Source organism: Ixodes scapularis, unplaced genomic scaffold, assembly GCF_016920785.2.
Source record: "Ixodes scapularis isolate PalLabHiFi unplaced genomic scaffold, ASM1692078v2 PGA_scaffold6__148_contigs__length_123643588, whole genome shotgun sequence".
NCBI lineage: Eukaryota > Metazoa > Arthropoda > Arachnida > Ixodida > Ixodidae > Ixodes > Ixodes scapularis.
Window position 1 is genome coordinate 55,800,701 of NW_024609881.1, and position 19,345 is coordinate 55,820,045.

Below are 19,345 nucleotides of genomic sequence, written 5' to 3' on the forward strand. Positions count from 1 at the left end.
GGAAGACTCTTGGTTTTGTAGGCCTCTTGAAAAATCTCAAGCAGTATGGGACATAAAGTGTCTTTTTGTAGTTGATAAAATTCTGCAGGGATGCCGTCTGGCCCTAGCGTGTTTCTTCTTGGAAGGACATTCACTGTTTTTTCTACTTCATCTAGGGTGAAGGGGGTCTCAAATTCTTGTTTGGATTCTTTTTCTAATTGAGGCAACAAAGAGACTAGTTTATCTAGATATTTGTTATCTGTCGAGGCAGGACCATTGCCGAATATATTTTGGTAGTGTTCAAAAAAAGACATAAACTGTAATAAAGTAGAAAGTTGGGCTAGTTGGTTTTGGTTATACATAATGACAAATACACAGCGCAAAAGGACAAAAAGGGAAGAGACACACCGGATAGAACAGAGCGCTGACTCGCAACTAGATATTTTAATAGAAGAAAAAGAGAAAGAAGAATATTTTGGTCACCATAATTCGCACGTGTAACCTGTGCCATGATCTGTGGCCGCTATGGCACGCGCTGGGCTTTCATAATCAGTTTCATGAACTCCAACTCTTTGTTGGACAACGAGACAGATGGTGTGCTGATGCAACTTGCTCCTCCACTGTAGATGTAAAAAGCTTCCAGAACCTCGCGGGTTGTTTTGTCCTGGTGTCTTCCCATAACTGTGGTGGCATCAAAAGACGGTTCACATAGACATTCTTTACAGTGAAGGGAAAAATTCCCACCGACCGTGGCTCTGAGGGAGTAGTCGTGCTCACGGAGCCTGTCGTTTAGGCAGCGTCCTGTTTGTCCAATGTAGGAGCGGCCGCAGGATAGTGGTATGTTGTAAACAACACCCGTGGCACAAGGCACAAACGGCTTGGCGTGCTTTTTTGAACATCTGTTTTTTAGACTTCCCTGTGCCTTGGCGTTGACTCTTAGACAAATCTGACTCATCTTTTGGGGAGCTGAAAAGACCACAGAAACTCCATAGCGATTTCCAATATTTTTTAGGTTATGGGAAATCTTGTGCACATACGGAATGACAACTGGTCTCTTTCTTTCCACACTACGTTTTGTATTCTGGATCCCTTTTACTTTCCTTATTAAGGTGCTTGCGATATCTGACAGTAGGGCGGATGGATAGCCGGCTTTTTGCAGCCTCGCTGTTTGCAATTTGAAGCTCTCTCCTATAGTGTGGAGGCAAGATTTGTTCAATGCTGATTGTAGACTAGACAGTGCAATGCCCCTTTTTATGATTTTGAATGGGCCGAGTTGTAGTCAAGAATGGCCTTCTTCGACCTTGGCTTATAAGTCCAGCATACATGGTCGTCTTCTAGGCACAGTGAAATGTCGAGGTACTGAAGCACATTTTCTTTTGGGATCTCGAATGTAAACCTCAGGCCTCCCCCACACGTTTTAAAGACACTCATCACTTGTTCCCTTACCGTGTCCAGTAGTACTCCTTTTTCAAGAATCACTAGAAAGTCGTCAACGTAGCGGAACACCTTACTAACAAAAGTGTCGCCTAACTCACTCGCGATAGCACAGTCCACTTCACCCAGGTAAATGTCACTTAAAACGGGGGCAACACATGACCCAATACGCACCCCCGACTTTTGCCTGTAGCTATTCCCTTTCCACGTAATTATCATGGATTGCAGGTAGAATTGCAACATTTCCATAAAGCTTTCCAGGGTTATACCACTTGAACTTCTAAAGGCCACCTCTCCGTTATCTTCAATGCACCTCTTCACCGATTCCAGCATTCTGTTGTGCGGCAAAGAGTAGTATAGATCTTCTACATCTATACTGAATGCTTCTCTCTTCCCTAGGCATTTGCCCTGGAGAAACTCCACGAGATCTTCTGAGTTGAATACCCGGTAGGGGTCTTTGATTTTTAATGAAGATAGCTGCAATAAAATGCTTAGATGGGCCAGTTGGTACATCGTGGGAAAATAAGCGCCAAAAAAACACGGACAAAGAGTAGATTGACAACGACACAGGACGCACTCTCAACTGAATTTATTAGGAAAAAAACACAAACTTATATACCAATGGGAGCACACTATCAGACACCACACGTCACGTTACGTTAGTCTCCGCCCAGACCACGTTTCAAATATTCAAACTCATTCGTAGACAGAGCCAATGATGTATCGCTAATGCATTTTTTACCCCTTCTCCTAATCTCAAATGCCTCGTGAAGCTCGCGTGACACTTTGTTTCTGTACCTCGCCAATATTTTAGTGCTGTCAAATGATGGGTCGCAAGTGCATCTTTTGCAATGTACAGCCAAATGCCCTGACGGTGTAGTTCTAGTTGAAGCGGCGTGCTTTATCCGTGACATTCTTAGCCAGAGTCACCAATTCGGGAGGGCTTAGGACTGGCTCGAAGCTAAACTTGGGACCAAGCTCAAGCTGTTTGCCGATGTCTGGAGGAACCTTCGCTGCTCCCAAGGTCGTGAAACTGCCAGCTGATGGACATGTCCGGTGTTTCTTCGTTGGAAGGTGAGGCCTGATGGTCTGCCACAAAAACTCCGTGGCGTCTTTTGTCTTCTTAGTCATATCTCGATGGAAACCTCGTGGATGATCCTGATTTCCTCGATCAGAAGCACAGGCCACTCTTAGGCAGTCTCTGAAGAACCTTTCCTGGCTCCAGTACTCTGATCTTAATACACGGCACACCCTTTTTGTATGCCCTGAATTTGGAGTTAGCAAGCCAAAGACTCCCTTGAGTTCCACAGGACAGGTGCCGCGTCGAATATGCCAAGAAGCCACCCTTGCAGAACACACACACTGGGCAATGAGGTTGACCAAAACAACAGGATTAGAAAACATATCATTAGAGAAGCTGGAGAAAGGGCCCGATGTAAAAGAAATAAACTGTAATAAAGTAGGAAGTTGGGCTAGTTGGTTCTGGTTATACATAATGACAAATACACAGCGCAAAAGGACAAAAAGGGAAGAGACACACCGGATAGAACAGAGCGCTGACTCGCAACTAGATATTTTAATAGAAGAAAAAGAAAAAGAAGAATATTTTGGTCACCATAATTCGCACCAGGACAAAACACCAGGACACCAGGACAAAACAACCCGCGAGGTTCTGGAAGCTTTTTACATCTACAGTGGAGGAGCAAGTTGCATCAGCACACCATCTGTCTCGTTGTCCAACAAAGAGTTGGAGTTCATGAAACTGACTATGAAGGCCCAGCGCGTGCCATAGCGGCCACAGATCATAGCACAGGTTACACGTGCGAATTATGGTGACCAAAATATTCTTCTTTCTCTTTTTCTTCTATTAAAATATCTAGTTGCGAGTCAGCGCTCTGTTCTATCCGGTGTGTCTCTTCCCTTTTTGTCCTTTTGCGCTGTGTATTTGTCATTATGTATAACCAAAACCAACTAGCCCAACTTTCTACTTTATTACAGTTTATTTCTTTTACATCGGGCCCTTTCTCCAGCTTCTCTAATGATATGTTTTCTAATCCTGTTGTTCTGGTCAACCTCATTGCCCAGTGTGTGTGTTCTGCAAGGGTGGCTTCTTGGCATATTCGACGCGGCACCTGTCCTGTGGAACTCAAGGGAGTTTTTGGCCTGCTAACTCCAAATTCAGGGCATACAAAAAGGGTGTGCCGTGTATTAAGATCAGAGTACTGGCGCCAGGAAAGGTTCTTCAGAGACTGCCTAAGAGTGGCCTGTGCTTCTGATCGAGGAAATCAGGATCATCCACGAGGTTTCCATCGAGATATGACTAAGAAGACAAAAGACGCCACGGAGTTTTTGTGGCAGACCATCAGGCCTCACCTTCCAACGAAGAAACACCGGACATGTCCATCAGCTGGCAGTTTCACGACCTTGGGAGCAGCGAAGGTTCCTCCAGACATCGGCAAACAGCTTGAGCTTGGTCCCAAGTTCAGCTTCGAGCCAGTCCTAAGCCCTCCCGAATTGGTGACTCTGGCTAAGAATGTCGCGGATAAAGCGGTGGAGGTTGACAGGCCAGGATGTATCTCAGAGTGCGTGGATGTTCTTCAACCACAGAAAAAAAGAGGAGAGGTTGGTCTTTTTAACACCATAGTGAATTTTATGGTGGGTAAAGAACTGCGTGTAATGTTATCAGACAAAGAGGGTCAATTCGTAGTGCTGCCAACAGGCATGTTTAATGAAAAAGCTAGCGTGGCTATAGATAAAAATTTCAAACAGGTCAAAATTGACCTGAAGAAAACACGGGAAAAAGCCAAATATATTTGCGACCGTTTAGCCTTAAACCAGCTCTCTGGAAGAGTAGGGAAGGCAGAGAGGACACATCTTGAGGTATTTTTCAGCGCAAAAACGCACAAAGACGCCTGCCCTTTTCGAGCCATAGTGTCTGAAAAAGGATCTTGGCAGAGGCAGGTGGCGACCTATCTACAGAAGCAGCTATCTTCATTAAAAATCAAGGACCCCTACCGGGTATTCAACTCAGAAGATCTCGTGGAGTTTCTCCAGGGCAGATGCCTAGGGAAGAGAGAAGCATTCAGTATAGATGTAGAAGATCTATACTACTCTTTGCCGCACAACAGAATGCTGGAATCGGTGAAGAGGTGCATTGAAGATAACGGAGAGGTGGCCTTTAGAAGTTCAAGTGGTATAACCCTGGAAAGCTTTATGGAAATGTTGCAATTCTACCTGCAATCCATGATAATTACGTGGAAAGGGAATAGCTACAGGCAAAAGTCGGGGGTGTGTATTGGGTCATGTGTTGCCCCCGTTTTAAGTGACATTTACCTGGGTGAAGTGGACTGTGCTATCGCGAGTGAGTCAGGCGACACTTTTGTTAGTAAGGTGTTCCGCTACGTTGACGACTTTCTAGTGATTCTTGAAAGAGGAGTACTACTGGACACGGTAAGGGAACAAGTGATGAGTGTCTTTAAAACGTGTGGGGGAGGCCTGAGGTTTACATTCGAGATCCCAAAAAGAAAATGTGCTTCAGTACCTCGACATTTCACTGTGCCTAGAAGACGACCATGTATGCTGGACTTATAAGCCAAGGTCGAAGAAGGCCATTCTTGACTACAACTCGGCCCATTCAAAAATCATAAAAAGGGGCATTGCACTGTCTAGTCTACAATCAGCATTGAACAAATCTTGCCTCCACACTATAGGAGAGAGCTTCAAATTGCAAACAGCGAGGCTGCAAAAAGCCGGCTATCCATCCGCCCTACGGTCAGATATCGCAAGCACCATAATAAGGAAAGTAAAAGGGATCCAGAATACAAAACGTAGTGTGGAAAGAAAAAGACCAGTTGTCATCCCGTATGTGCACAAGATTTCCCATAACCTAAAAAATGTTGGAAATCGCTATGGCGTTCCTGTGGTCTTTTCAGCTCCCCAAAAGATGAGTCAGATTTGTCTAAGAGTCAACGCCAAGGCAGAGGGAAGTCTAAAAAACAGATGTTCAAAAAAGCACGCCAAGCCGTTTGTGCCTTGTGCCACGGGTGTTGTTTACAACATACCACTATCCTGCGGCCGCTCCTACATTGGACAAACAAAACGCTGCCTAAACGACAGGCTCCGTGAGCACGACTACTCCCTCAGAGCCACGGTCGGTGGGAATTTTTCCCTTCACTGTAAAGAATGTCTATGTGAACCGTCTTTTGATGCCACCACAGTTATGGGAAGACACCAGGACAAAACAACCCGCGAGGTTCTGGAAGCTTTTTACATCTACAGTGGAGGAGCAAGTTGCATCAGCACACCATCTGTCTCGTTGTCCAACAAAGAGTGGGAGTTCATGAAACTGACTATGAAGGCCCAGCGCGTGCCATAGCGGCCACAGATCATGGCACAGGTTACACGTGCGAATTATGGTGACCAAAATATTCTTCTTTCTCTTTTTCTTCTATTAAAATATCTAGTTGCGAGTCAGCGCTCTGTTCTATCCGGTGTGTCTCTTCCCTTTTTGTCCTTTTGCGCTGGGTATTTGTCATTATGTATATTCAAAAAAGACATGTGCTATAGTTTCTTTATCTGTAACGATAAAGCTGTTCTGTTCTATTTCATGGATTTCTTTAGATATTGCATACCGTTTCTCCTCCTCCGTAGCCCTTTTCGTTGGCTGTTCTCCTAAGCAAAATTTTTTCAGCACGGGCGCGCACAACCGCGCCTTCATAACGCTCGTGATGAAATTTGTCCAACTCAGCTTTCGTTCGAGTTATATCTTCCAAACCTTGCCCAGGACTTTGGCATTCTAGTTCTACCAGAACACGCAAATTACGTAGCAATGTTTTTTTTGTCTCAGCCTTCTGAAATTTAATAATAGTACCTCTCTCAATTGCTAGCTGTTTTAGTTCTTGTTTAAGGAGCTCCCATTTAACAAATATATGTTCGGTTGTTTCTCCTATTTGCTTGATTAGATCTTTCGTACTCGCTACAAAGACTTTATCTTTTAATAATTGAACATTTAGTTTCCATAACTTCCAATTTATATTCTTTTTTCTTCGTTTCTTCCCAACAGTCACTAACACCATGCAGTGGTCTGTGAAAAATACTGGCTCAACTACATAACCACTTAAAGTGTTAATTAGGTCTACAGAACAGTAGATTCTGTCTAACCTCGCGTGAGAGGAGTTCTGAAAATGTGTAAATTGCAGGTGGTTTTCTTCCAGCTGGAAAGGGGCAACATCATAACGATTTCCTTCGTCAACTATGTCCAGCAGTAGACGTGCGCTCTGGTCAATTCGCGGTTTAAATGGAGTTCTATCTGCTTCGTAGCAAGCACAATTAAAATCTCCTAAAAGAACTAACATTCTATCTGATATTAAATATGGGTGCAGGTTATTAAAAAATACAATTCTGCTATTAACCTCAATCAGAGCGTAAATACATATAATTCTCCACCTTATGTCAGAGACTTGAAAGTCGCACATAATGAAGCGGCCACAGAGGTCTGTGGTGACCATTAATTCAGACAGTTGGAAATACTTTTTAATAAACAGTAAACAGCCCCCAGAGTAACCAACAGCGTGACTGACACATACTTCATAGTCGCGCAGAAAATGCTGCAGGGCACGCTCTACCTGTTCATCTGATGAGAGCTTTGTTTCCTGTACGGCCAGAAAGTCAACCTCCTTATCTTCAAGTAAACGTTTCTGTTGATATTGTTTGTTTCTAGAATTAAAGCCTCTAACATTTAGTGTTGCAAAACGAGGGCTATCAACTAGAAGGGAAGGAGGAGAGAAAGGGGGAGGGGGAGATGGAGAAGGAGGGGAGGGAGAGGAGAGGGGCTATGAATTTGGGTTTAAACACTAGCAGCTTGGGTGCAAGGTAGGTTTCCGCTTACTCGCGGTGGTGGTGTCAGGTGGTGCATCTTGTTTTCGTTTGGTGTCGTTAGTGTCCTTGGAACTGTTTTTGATCACGTCCATTGGGTCCGGTAGGTCGTCATTGCCTTCTGACGTCGTCGGCTTCTCAGCAAGATCTGCAGGCTGCTGAGTTAACTTCTGTTGTAGAGGGGTATTTTTGTCCTTGCTTTCCTGCAAGTCTTTTCCTTCATTCTCTGTCTCCGAGCTGGTTTGTGGTGTTTCCGAGACTTCCTTGACAGCTGGATCTTCGTTCTTATCGGAAATAGGAGGTCCGGCCTCTGCAGACCCGGCTTGAGTTGGGAGAACCTCACCAGTGGCGTCTACGACCTCGGAGATATCCATGAACTCTTGGTTGGCATCTGGTTCTGTGCCAGAGCCCCGTAGCACGGCTGCATAGCTGGAGTAGCACTCGTCACTTTCGTGTCCGAATCTGTTGCAACGCGCACACTTTGGGCTGCGACACTGCCTGCGTATGTGACCAACTTTCTTGCATCTCAGACACAAGGGTGGTCGCCCGGACATGACCAGAAGAGACTGTATGCCGGCAACTCTGAGCAGATGGGGAATATCTTCCGATGTCGTCATGTCATGAAGAGTCAGACAGACCTCTCTGTTCAGCGTTTCCATGTTTTCCATCCCTGGCACGCGCCACTTTTCTCTCCAGACGCTACGCACGGTTCCAAATGGCGATAATGCTTCAGCAATCTTCTTATCTTCTAAGTACGACGGAAACCAGAGGAGCTTGAGCTGAACGTCTTTTGAGTTTGGGTCGATGACCATGCACTTTTTGCCCTTCACCATCAGTTCTTTTGCTGCTTTGAGCTTCTCCGCGGCTTCAGAACTCACTAGCGTAACCATCCAAACGTGGCTCATTTGGAACTGTCCAAGGGACAACACTTCTCGGAGTTCGATGGCGTCTCTGAGTCCGTCGCGAAAATCAATTGCACGGTAGGGCCTGCCCGACATGTCGGCATGAAGAAAAACAGAATTGATGCACAAGCTTCCGGGAGGAAACCGTGGAAGTAGGATTCGATACTCATCTGGGCTAGTCGACTGAGCTTGGCTCTTTCCTGGGGCCGCGGGTGCGGCTGCAGCGTTGACCGGTTGCATCGTTTGAAAGTCGTTGTTTGCATATGAACCAGAAGGAGAAGGGTTTCCTCGGCCTGGGGCCGATTGTTGATTTGCAGCGGAGAACATGAAAACGCGTCCGTTCGAAACGGCGTCTTCTTCTTTCTCCCCTGAGCTACTGGCCGGGGTATCTCGTTTCTGGTGGATCTCTTTCCTTAGTAATAGAGAGTTTTAGTAGATCGTTCCCATGACTCCGACAACGATACCCGATACTCCGCCACCGCCTCCCTTGCGCAAGCATAGTATCGTTATCGGGGCTATCGGAGGTATCGGAACGATCTACTAAAACTCTCTAATAATTCAGCCGGTAAACTCTAAGTTGGAAAGTTTGTTGTCGATTTTTCTCTAGCAAAAGCACTACCGGGTCGAAGTCGGGAAGAACCACGCTTTGGGGACATTCGCACCTAGTAAAGAAATCGTACATATGCATATTCAATTCGAAGTAGACACGTCGTGCTTGACGTTTGCGCGAGCGTTGTCTTCAGCCACGAGAAGGGAGCGACGGCTCGGCGACGTCTTCGTGCAAATCGGCTTGGTGGCAGGGCGTGTCGTACGGGATGAATACCAATTCTTTTGATCAGTCCCAAATTTCTCTTTTAACGGTAGACAGAATTCGCCGGTACCGCGAACGACAGTTCTGAAATAGAGGTCCCACGCCTGTCGTCCGCTGCCATCGCCGTCCCCGCGAGTCCCACAATACGCGAAACGACGAACGCACAGAATGCTTCCTGTTGTCTGTGGAACTTTTTTTTTTCAATCAACGTAATTACAGCTTTTTAGAAGCCACAAAAAATGGGTTTCATATTTTTTTCTATTTTTAATATTGAGTGTGTGCCTTCAGTGACCCACGACTTTGATTAAATTTGGTGGTCGCATCGATACCTTAGAAAACGGCTCGTGACCGCGAAAAAGAGAGTGAGCGAGACTCGAACCGGCCAATTCTTGATCGGCGGTTTTCGGGCGGAAAGAAACCGAATTTCAAGGCGCAAATTCTGTTCTGGGTAGTTGAGCTCTCATATGTCACGTACAACTAAAAACCTCGGCGAGCATAAATACCCTGTCAGTGTCCCTTTAAGCTTGGCGAGAAATATTCCTCGACCACTGGTTTTAAACTCGGTTACAAGGGTGGAAAGGTGTCAATGACCGAATCTGTAAACGCACCGCAGCTCTGATAATGTAAATGAAAACATGTGCTGCAAAACCCCAGAATCTGGGACTCTATCCCCACTCCTGCCCGTTTCAATCTGGATAAGCATTTTACCGGCATGCTGTCTGTATCATCGCTGAATGATGCACGTTAAAGACCCCAGGGCAGCAGTCATACTCTTATCTACAGCAGAGACACCAGACGCCCATTAGGGCTGGCTAACTTCTCACTGTCTAAACAAACATGCAACACGATTACAGTTGCGGGAGCATCGAGGAGAGCGGCTTGACTTCGATGAGGCGGTGTTGGACAAGCTGTCTTACGAACCTGACCACATCTGGCTACTTTTATGGAATCGATTCAGTCTTCCAGCCAAGGTAAGTTCTTCATTTCAACCCTTTATATACATGGAGCGGTGGTTGTGTCTAGACTACAGTCGGTTGTAGCCTAGAGGAGTGCCCCTTGTACAGCCGTCTGCAGACTCCTAGAGTTCATGCTAATTGGTGATCTTCTATTAGGCACACATCCTCAGTAGAGTCCAAATCCCAGACAAAAGTGTACATGGTAATACGGGTTGTGTTTCGAGGGGAAGGAGAAAAGCTGCGAAATAGGAATTTTAGGAGAGGTTTATGGGCAGGTGGCAAATGAACATTGGGAAAGTTAAATGTTTGGCTCCATGCATGCCTCTAAGTGCAGCCTCTTTTCACTGCCATCTTGGTGCCAGAGTTTGTGGAGCATCTGCTAGACAAGCCTTGCCAAGGTGTGCCCATGGTTGCCAGACTGTCCAGAGCTTGGAAAGCGGGTCTCTATTCGCCTCGAGATCAAAACGTGCCGCTACCGTGCGGCCGAAATTGTAAACACGCGAAAGCGGGGATACCGCCATGCGTCGTCTGCTACGGGCGCACGCCCAGAAGCATGGATCTCGACGACGCAAGCCCGTTTCAGGCTGAGCTTGACATTCCTTACTAAATGTTTTGTTTTTGCTGCCGTTTCTTCTTACTAAAGGTTGTGTTGTATCGTTTGCCATGCGTAGAAATTCAGCAAAGCGATTAATATTAAGTCGGAAGCTTCGATGTTGTTTTTTATACAATCGCTGGTGCCACGTATTTTTGTTATCTCGCACAAACCGTGGCTTTCATAAAGCATTGAATGTTGAGTGGGTCTGTGGTTTGATTAGAAAATTAACCCGACTGATCGCTATCCCCTTCAATAGACGTATCCATCAATAAATCCGTATGTTGATTTTTCCCCGGTCATATTGCGTGAAAGACGTTAAAACTACATATTGTTTTACTGGTTTTACTATGTCATAAGTGGCATAATGCATTCCCATTCTAAACTTCACGTTGTGAGTCCTACATAAAATGAACACGGGAAGCCTTTTAAAATGAAGTATTTTTTTTATATTATGTAAACGGTATTGGCGACGTTTGCGACCGAAAGTGTCGCTGTGGTCGGCCTTCCACGATTGGCCCAAAAGCTGACTGTGACGTCGGAGAGGGTATACCATCGACGGAAATAAGAGGAATGAAAGAACTTTAATTTCGACGGTGTTGGCAGTGTTGCTTTGAGAGCGCAATGATTTCAGGCTTCCACCACGCTATTTACAAACACCATCGAACTTGTTGTTCGCAAGGTAATGACGTCACAAGGGGGAACCATAGGAGGGCGCCACCAAAACATCTCGCCGCTAATAATCACCCTCGACGAAATGACAAGCACGCTGAAGTGGTTTACCGTGCAAGCCTGTGTCACAAAATAAGTAAAGACGTCCAAAATATTAAAGCAGGCATATTTTACTCCTCGTTGACTTTCTCCAGCACAAGACTCCAATTAACCGGCACAAAAATTGTAATTAAAGCATTACTTGAATAATCTGAAAGTTAATAGATGAACTGCCCAGTCCCGATATACGTTAGGTGAGGGCGGAGGGTGATCGGAAAGTCTCGTGAAGGTCGCTAGCCCTCATCAGAGAAAGAATATCACTGCGGCCGATGCTGTCTGTGTCGTGGTTCACGTCGTTTGCTAGAGTTGCAGAGTCTACTGTGTTTAAGTAGAAGATTATTTAGCCAGAAATGAATAATATTAGCCTCTTGACATCCGCGGCCCTCACCAAGAAAATTGAAGCGGGTGAACCCACACTACCGAGAAAAACATTTAATAATAGGAACATTGTTGCGTTGCTCGGTTACACTCGTTTACTACAGTCACGGCAGATATATTAGAACAGTTTGTTTCACTTGTTTCAGTTGTCTTCCAACCCTGCAGTTTGCAGATATTAACTAGAAGAGTCACTCTCTCCTCATCGCAACGCAGTAGATTTGTTCAGACTCCAAAAAACGTACCCACACTATGGCACAGTAAAAGGGCAGAGGAACTCAATAGCATGGTAATTTCCAATACAGCGCTAACTTATCTTCATTCTAAATATTTATATTACTAAAAAAGCTAGACATTAAAAAAAGAGCATAGAAGCTGCGATTTCACAGCCCACAGTAACAGTATTATGTTATTTGGGTTGGAATTTATCATTATTTTTAATTCCCACGTTGATGAACCGATACATTAATTTTAAAAGAAACAAATATTTAACATAAATATTGCAGTTCAGCCGGAGACAGGCATCAGCCGTGGTGATCCATGCTTTCCAACGATTATATAAATTTGGGCCGCACGCTGGCGACACGATTCGATCTTCACTGAAGCACCGAAAAGTACTGCATCCTTTTCCGCTAGAATTGTTTTCTTACCGATAGTATGCGACAAAATAAACGCAAGAATCTACGCCGTCTCGCGCGCCAACGTGGAGAGCCTATGGGGCGGCCGTTCCCCTATCCCCGCTTTGATGATGATGATAGCGCGACCGTAGCGCCACCTCTAGGTCGATCTCGAGGCCAATATGAACGTGGCAGAATAGACCTTTTCTAAATTTGAAGCGCCCCATCACGGCAAAAGGCCACGCAGGGCACCCTGGGAACTAGCTGGCCACTCAGTTTCGGTTTCGATTGAGCAGCTTCAGTTCACGCTATCACACCGTGACCGAACGCGCTGCTCGCGTTTTCGATAAAGGATCATTCACGCAGCTGCGTTACGTCGTACAGCACAGCGCCTTCCCATTGGCTCGTCGTAAGCGTTGCCATAGCTACAGCTCATCAGTAAAACATCTGTGTGAACGAGCCTTGATCCGACTCCCCACGAATTTACAATACTCTAAGCATTCTTGAGCGATATAGAAGAAAGACCGGGGCACTTTTCTTCATTACCCCGGAAGTTCTGCCATTATTTGCTTTTGTTTACCTCCGCACACCCTGTATACGTGGTATTCAGGCCACTTTTGGCCTCCGTGACAGGGTGCCGAGAACACTTCCGGTTCGGGTATTTTTGGCATGCTTTTAAAGGAGGAACATTGACGTTATGTTTCCCTTGTTCTGCGATTAAATCAATCTTTTTTGTTATGTTTTCCACGTCCACTGGCTTCTTAAAGTTCTGTAATGTTTTGTAATTGACTGGGCAATTTTGCTGTGGCAGATCTCCACAAAATAAAAGGTGCAACGAGCTGCGACTCCGCAGCCTACGAGCGCGAACAGTCCCTGTTATGCGCGCGTCGATTTAAAACTGAGCAATAGGATCGTTTAATTTTGAAATCAAAAATGCACATATGTGACTCTTCCGGACAGTGAAGAAACTTATTGAGCGAGTCACACTTTAGTTCTTGCGCAAATAAAAAATTGATTGAAATATTCAAATATTCCCCCCAATAGAATTTTATATTTTAGCATGAACCCAGGTTTTTATAACACAGACCACTGATACAGACCAACTTGTTATTGCATAAAATATTTAATAATTACTGTTGTGTGTTGGCAACCGAGGATATCCAGGGATGCCGGTGAACTGGTGCACGCGCGCCAGCACGAGACGTTCGACTGCTCTGGCCCCAACCCGGTCGGTTGTGCCCGCTGTATGCTGTAATGTATATATTATGTAAAGATTAAATACACAACATTGGCGACGAAGTGGAGTCAACCTGCGGCGGAAGACCTTCTAGAGCGCCGTTCACGGCGCCATGGCAGAAGCAAAGGCATCAGCGGCGCCGGCATTCGGCGGCATCGAAGAGTTCGCACCGAGCACCGGTGCAACATGGCCACTGTACCACGAAAGACTTGAGTTCTACTTTATCGCAAATGAGATCAAGTCAGCCGAGAAGAAGCGTGCAATCCTGTGCACGGTCTGCGGGGCGGCAACGTACGCCATCATTCGTTCACTCTGCTCACCGGCTTTACCTTCCGAGACGAGCTACGACGACATCGTCTCGCGACTGGCGGCCCACTTCAACCCGAGGCCGTCCGCCATTGTTCAGCGTTTCCAGTTCGGGAAGCGCGACCAGCGTCAAGGAGAAAGTATCGCCGTCTACATCGCCGAGCTTCGTCGGCTGTCGGAGCACTGCGCTTTCGGGCCAACGTTGGACGACATGCTCCGAGACAGGTTAGTCTGCGGCCTCCGGGAAGAGTCCCTTCAGCGACGGCTTCTCTCCGAGCCGGAACTAACCTTCGCGGTGGCCAAAGAGAAGGCGATAGCAGCAGAGTACGCCCACCACCAGACAGAAAAGATCAGGGGGGCGTCCGTAGAGAGCAGCGATGTGTGTCGTGTTGGTAAGCAAATGGCTCCGAGAGCTAAGCCTAATGCCGAGGCAGCAAGAGAAAGGACTGCGTCGAAGTCACAGCAAGACGCTGGCAAGTGTTTTCGCTGTGGAGGGTCACACGCACCAGACGAGTGTCGTTTTCGACACGCAGAGTGCCACTTTTGCAAGCAGCGGGGTCATATCGTGAAAGTTTGTCGACGAAAAGCGAAACAGTCCTCACCGACGCCTATAGGCCTACAGGTGGCAGCCGCCAGAACGGCTGGCGGCGCGACAGTGAAACAGCGGATGTTTTCGGCATCTTCCAAATGACTGCCGAGGAACCTGCTATCCGCGTGGTCGTAGGAGTGAACGGGAACCCTCTCGAGATGGAAGTCGACTCAGGAGCGGTGTGCTCCGTGATCAACGAGAGAACTATGCGTCAGCTGCGGTTGTCCAAGCACAAGCTGCGACCGTGTGAACTACGTCTTCGCACGTACAACCAGCAGGAATTGAAGGTGCTAGGCTCCGTGATGGTTCAAGTCACCTATAAAGGGCGTCAAAAACGACTGCGTCTCGTCGTGATCAAGGGAGCAGGCGTAGGCTTGCTTGGCCGAGACTGGTTCAAGGCTCTTGGGATTGAGCTGAGAGTCAATCAGCTGGAAGAAGCAACGAACAATCAGAGCCCGTCCAGCGCAGCAGTGCTGAGTCGTCACGCCGACGTTTTCCAACCAGGTCTAGGCAAGAGCAAGGGACCACCAGTTCGAGTCGAAGTGGAACCGACTGCCCAGCCCAATTTTTTCAAACCGCGTCCAGTTCCCTTTGCCTTACTACCAAAAGTGGATGAAGCCTTGGACAAGCTCATCAGGCAAGGCACTTTGGAACCGGTCCGACATTCCAGTTGGGCGACTCCAATAGTACCTGTGGTAAAAAAGGATGGCACAGTGCGAATCTGTGGCGACTACAAGAGTACGGTAAACCCTGTGGTCCGTTGGGAAAGCTACCCCCTACCCACACCTGAGGAACTTTTCGCGAAGCTGGCAGGCTGTGCAAGGTTTTCCAAGCTTGATTTAGACCAAGCGTACGTGCAGCTGACAGTTGACAGTGAGACAGCTGACCTTCTCACCATCACCACACACCGTGGACTTTTCCGTGTCACGCGCCTACAGTTCGGAGTAGCTGTTGCAGTCGCTATTTTTCAGAGGTACATGGAAGAGCTGCTGCAAGGGCTGGAAGGGGTGCAAGTTTTTCTCGATGACATCCTGGTAGGCGGTAAAGATGAAGCCGAGCACAACACCCGTCTGCAAGCTGTGCTTCAAAGAATTCAAGACGACGGTGTCCGGCTAAAAAGGGACAAGTGCGTTTTTGGAGTGGATGAAGTTGTATTCCTAGGATACAAGGTCAGCAAGGCAGGAATACAGCCGACAGACGACAAGGTCAAGGCTATCCATGGGGCACCCGAGCCAAAATGCAAGAAGGAGTTGCAAGCGTTCCTAGGGGCACTCAACTTCTACAACAGGTTCCTACGGGGAGCGGCACACACTTTGGAGCCCTTGTACAGGCTGCTCGACAACGGCCATAAGTGGAGATGGACTACGCAGGAAGCAGAGGCTTTTCTGCGGGCCAAGCAGCTACTGCAGTCTTCGGACGTCCTTGCCCATTACAGTGTCCACCTGCCACTAGTCATGGCATGTGATGCCTCTCCGTACGGACTTGGGGTGGTACTCAGCCACGTTGATAGCGAAGGCCGGGAGGTACCGGTAGCCTATGGCTCTCGAACTATGACAGCTGCCGAAAGGAACTACGCACAGACAGACCGGGAAGCTCTGGCGATAGGCTTTGGAATACGAAAGTTTTACAAGTTCATCTACGGTCGGCATTTTCGGATCGTGACCGATCACAAACCTCTACTGGGACTCTTGCATCACGCAAAACCGATGCCTCAAGTGCTGTCGCCGAGGATGTTGCGATGGTCGTTAATGTTGTCGGCTTACGACTACGAGCTGGAGTACAGGCCTGCTCATCAGCTCAGGAACGCGGATGCACTGAGTCGACTGCCTCTAACTGTGGAAGACAGCTCAACTGACGAGAAACTTTTTGAAGTCCGGATGCTGGAGACTGCGCCGGAGATTCCGTGGGATGCCCAGAAGATTGCCCGATGCACCCGGAACGACCCAACCTTGTCCAGAGTTCGGCATTGGACGGGGGTTGGATGGCCTCAAGGCAAGCTGCCGGACGAGTTCAAGCCATTTGTTCGACGGCAGCACGAGTTGTCGGAGTATCGGGGATGCCTGCTGTGGGGATGTAGAGTCATCATTCCAGAGCAAGCGAGAGACCAGGTTTTGGAGCTGCTGCATACCACGCATCCCGGGATTGTCCGCATGAAGGCGCTTGCCAGAAGCACAGTTTGGTGGCCGGGTATCGACCAAGATATCGAAAGGAAGGTCCGAACCTGCCTGCTCTGCCAGGAGACAAGGCCGCAACCTGCACGTGCAAGACTGCATCCGTGGGAATTTGCCAGAAACCCATGGTCCCGAATCCACATCGATTTTGCAGGACCCCTCCAAGGAAAGGTTTTTCTTCTGGTGGTGGATGCGCATTCGAAATGGCTGGAAGTCATCCAGATAGCATCCATGTCGTCAGCAGCAGTGTGTCAAAGGCTGCGAGTGCTGTTCGCAACACACGGTGTTCCCGACACTATAGTCTCGGACAATGGGACAGCGTTCGTCTCACAAGAATTTGAAGAATTTTTGCAGAGAAACCAGATCCGGCACGTTAAGGTGGCGCCATATCATCCATCGTCAAATGGCCAAGTGGAGCGCATGGTCCAAGAAACTAAACAAGTCCTCAGGCGCATGGAAGGAGGCGACATGGCCACCAAGTTGGCCCGATTTCTTTTGAGTCAGCATATTCTCCCGCACTCAACGACCGGAAAGAGGCCGGCGGAATTGTTGATGGGTCGGAGACTCCGTACTGCACTGGACCGGCTTCACCCAGACCTACAAGCAGAGATGGTGGACAAGCAAGAGGAACAAGCGCTGCGGGGAAGACAAGGTGTACGCGAATTCGAGCCGCGAGAACCAGTCTTCATCCGCAATTATTTAGCAGGCCCCAAGTGGCTACCCGGTATCATCACTGAGATCACCGGTCCGGTGTCTTACAAGGTTCGCACCATCGACGGTCGTTTCTGGAGGCGGCACGTGGACCAAATCCGGAGACGGGAGTGGAGCACATACCTGGACGAGGAGGAGCCTACGACAGAGCTGTCACCTCAGCAGCTCTCCTTACCAAGCGAGCCATCGCTTAGGAATGAATCGGTGGAAGAGTGCCCACCATCTACGAGTCAAGCGGACTTCCCTGAGGAGTCAAACCCAGTGGCAACACCTCCAGCTTCCCCACAACGTTCACCTGCTTCACCCCATGAACCGAGGCACCAAACAGTGTTGCCAACTTCAGCGCCTGCGCTAGAACAGTCAAATCGTCCCCAGCGACAACGGCGACGTCCCGACTACCTAAAGGACTATGTGACCTAGGGGGGAGGGATGTTGTGTGTTGGCAACCGAGGATATCCAGGGATGCCGGTGAACTGGTGCACGCGCGCCAGCACGAGACGTTCGACTGCTCTGGCCCCAACCCGGTCGGTTGTGCCCGCTGTATGCTGTAATGTATATATTATGTAAAGATTAAATACACAACAATTACAATCATAGTGTTTATAATTTCTATCTTAATCTTAGAGCAGAATCCTTTTTGGCCTTAATTTTCTGGTCTATGTGAGCTTGTAAACAGGCAGTTCATGTGAGACTCCTGAACGAATTCCAGTAAGACCCCACAAATAAACTAAAATAAGAAAAAAAAAACACATTATTTTTGAGAGTTTGTGTCAGCGGAGGACTTCAGATCTTTTCACATCGAACCGAACCTGGAGTTTAGTTCCACATCAATTTCAGGAACCTTCACTTTCGAATTTCGAGAGCCAGATTTTTCTTTTCTGCATGCAATAACGCATCTGTTCGTGACACGATTAAAGACGTGAAACACAGCACAAAATTACTGGTGCCATTTTTTCTATTTTACTACTCGCCCACGCCATCAAACACAATCGCGTTTTTGTGTGTCTACCCAAACAGACCAGTTTGAACAAATGGGAATGTCCCCAGGTGTGTCATATGATCATAACAAGTCGGATCTGAATCTAGTTTTCTTTCCTTATCACCTGGGTTCTAGAATCTAAAATAGCCTTTTGGTGTCCGTGTGTGCACCTGTATCCACGTGAATATCATTCACGGGATCGCCGCTAATGGTCGGCGTTTTCACAATCACGATATCTCCACTCGTCGGCAAAAACACGCCTCTCGCTTTTTCCGGGGTAGGATCAAGCACGAGCGGCAGAGTCCTTCACACCCTCCTTCATCTACTTCTGACAGGCGTAGTGTAGTTTAGCTTTGGCCAGCTCGAACACTCATGGCGACAACGCGCAGTTGACGTAGCAATGTTGTGCTCACACACACTCACCTCTGCACAAAGACACAAAACAGTTACATGTCTCGGTTGATTTGTGGGTGTCTAACTTCTTTGAGTGTCTCACATGTACACAAGTTTCTACTTTGACGTCAGGTAGGGTCATGTAACTTTCTGGATGGAGGCCAAATAAAAGGAGATACGGCGCTTTTTTTTGGTGTCGTACGGTCCAAACATGCACATCGATCTGTCTTACGTCCAGTTTTCTTTGACGCACTGCTCATTCTTGCTCATTGAAACACACACAAGAAGCTGGTTAACTGGAAGCATCTCGGCCACACAAAGTTCTGCAATTACCTGTTTGTTTACCTTGGTATACCATGTATACACCACAACCCTCCTGGGTTAAATAAGGAATATCACTATCATTACTTCGAGCTCCTGCCAGTACTGCTATCATCATTCATCATCATAATTTTTTTTCTTTGAGGGCACTTGGGGCCTCAAAGAATAAAAAGGGTGGCAATAAAACAAAAAGTGCAGTAAACTCAAATATGACACTTTAAGCTAGTTATCCAATTTAGAAAGAGTAATAGATTCAAGAAATTTAGTAGCATCATTTATAGAAATGATGTTGTGAGGTGGTGAGTTCCAATCCTCGATAGCCAGTGG

At 47.3% G+C, this 19,345-nt stretch overlaps 1 protein-coding gene and 1 pseudogene across 1 annotated transcript; one reads left to right on the forward strand and one right to left on the reverse strand.

The window, feature by feature from the left end:
- Positions 1-7,244: 7,244 nt before the first annotated feature.
- Positions 7,245-7,919, reverse strand: LOC120836848 (annotated as a pseudogene).
- A 6,622-nt stretch (positions 7,920-14,541) lies between these two features.
- Positions 14,542-17,791, forward strand: LOC121047034 (uncharacterized protein K02A2.6). The gene is made up of 2 exons (XM_040501842.2): positions 14,542-14,973; positions 16,450-17,791. The coding sequence occupies exons 1-2, from the start codon at positions 14,542-14,544 to the stop codon at positions 17,743-17,745; spliced, it is 1,728 nt and encodes a 575-aa protein (XP_040357776.2). The 3' UTR covers positions 17,746-17,791.
- The last annotated feature ends 1,554 nt before the right edge of the window (positions 17,792-19,345 follow it).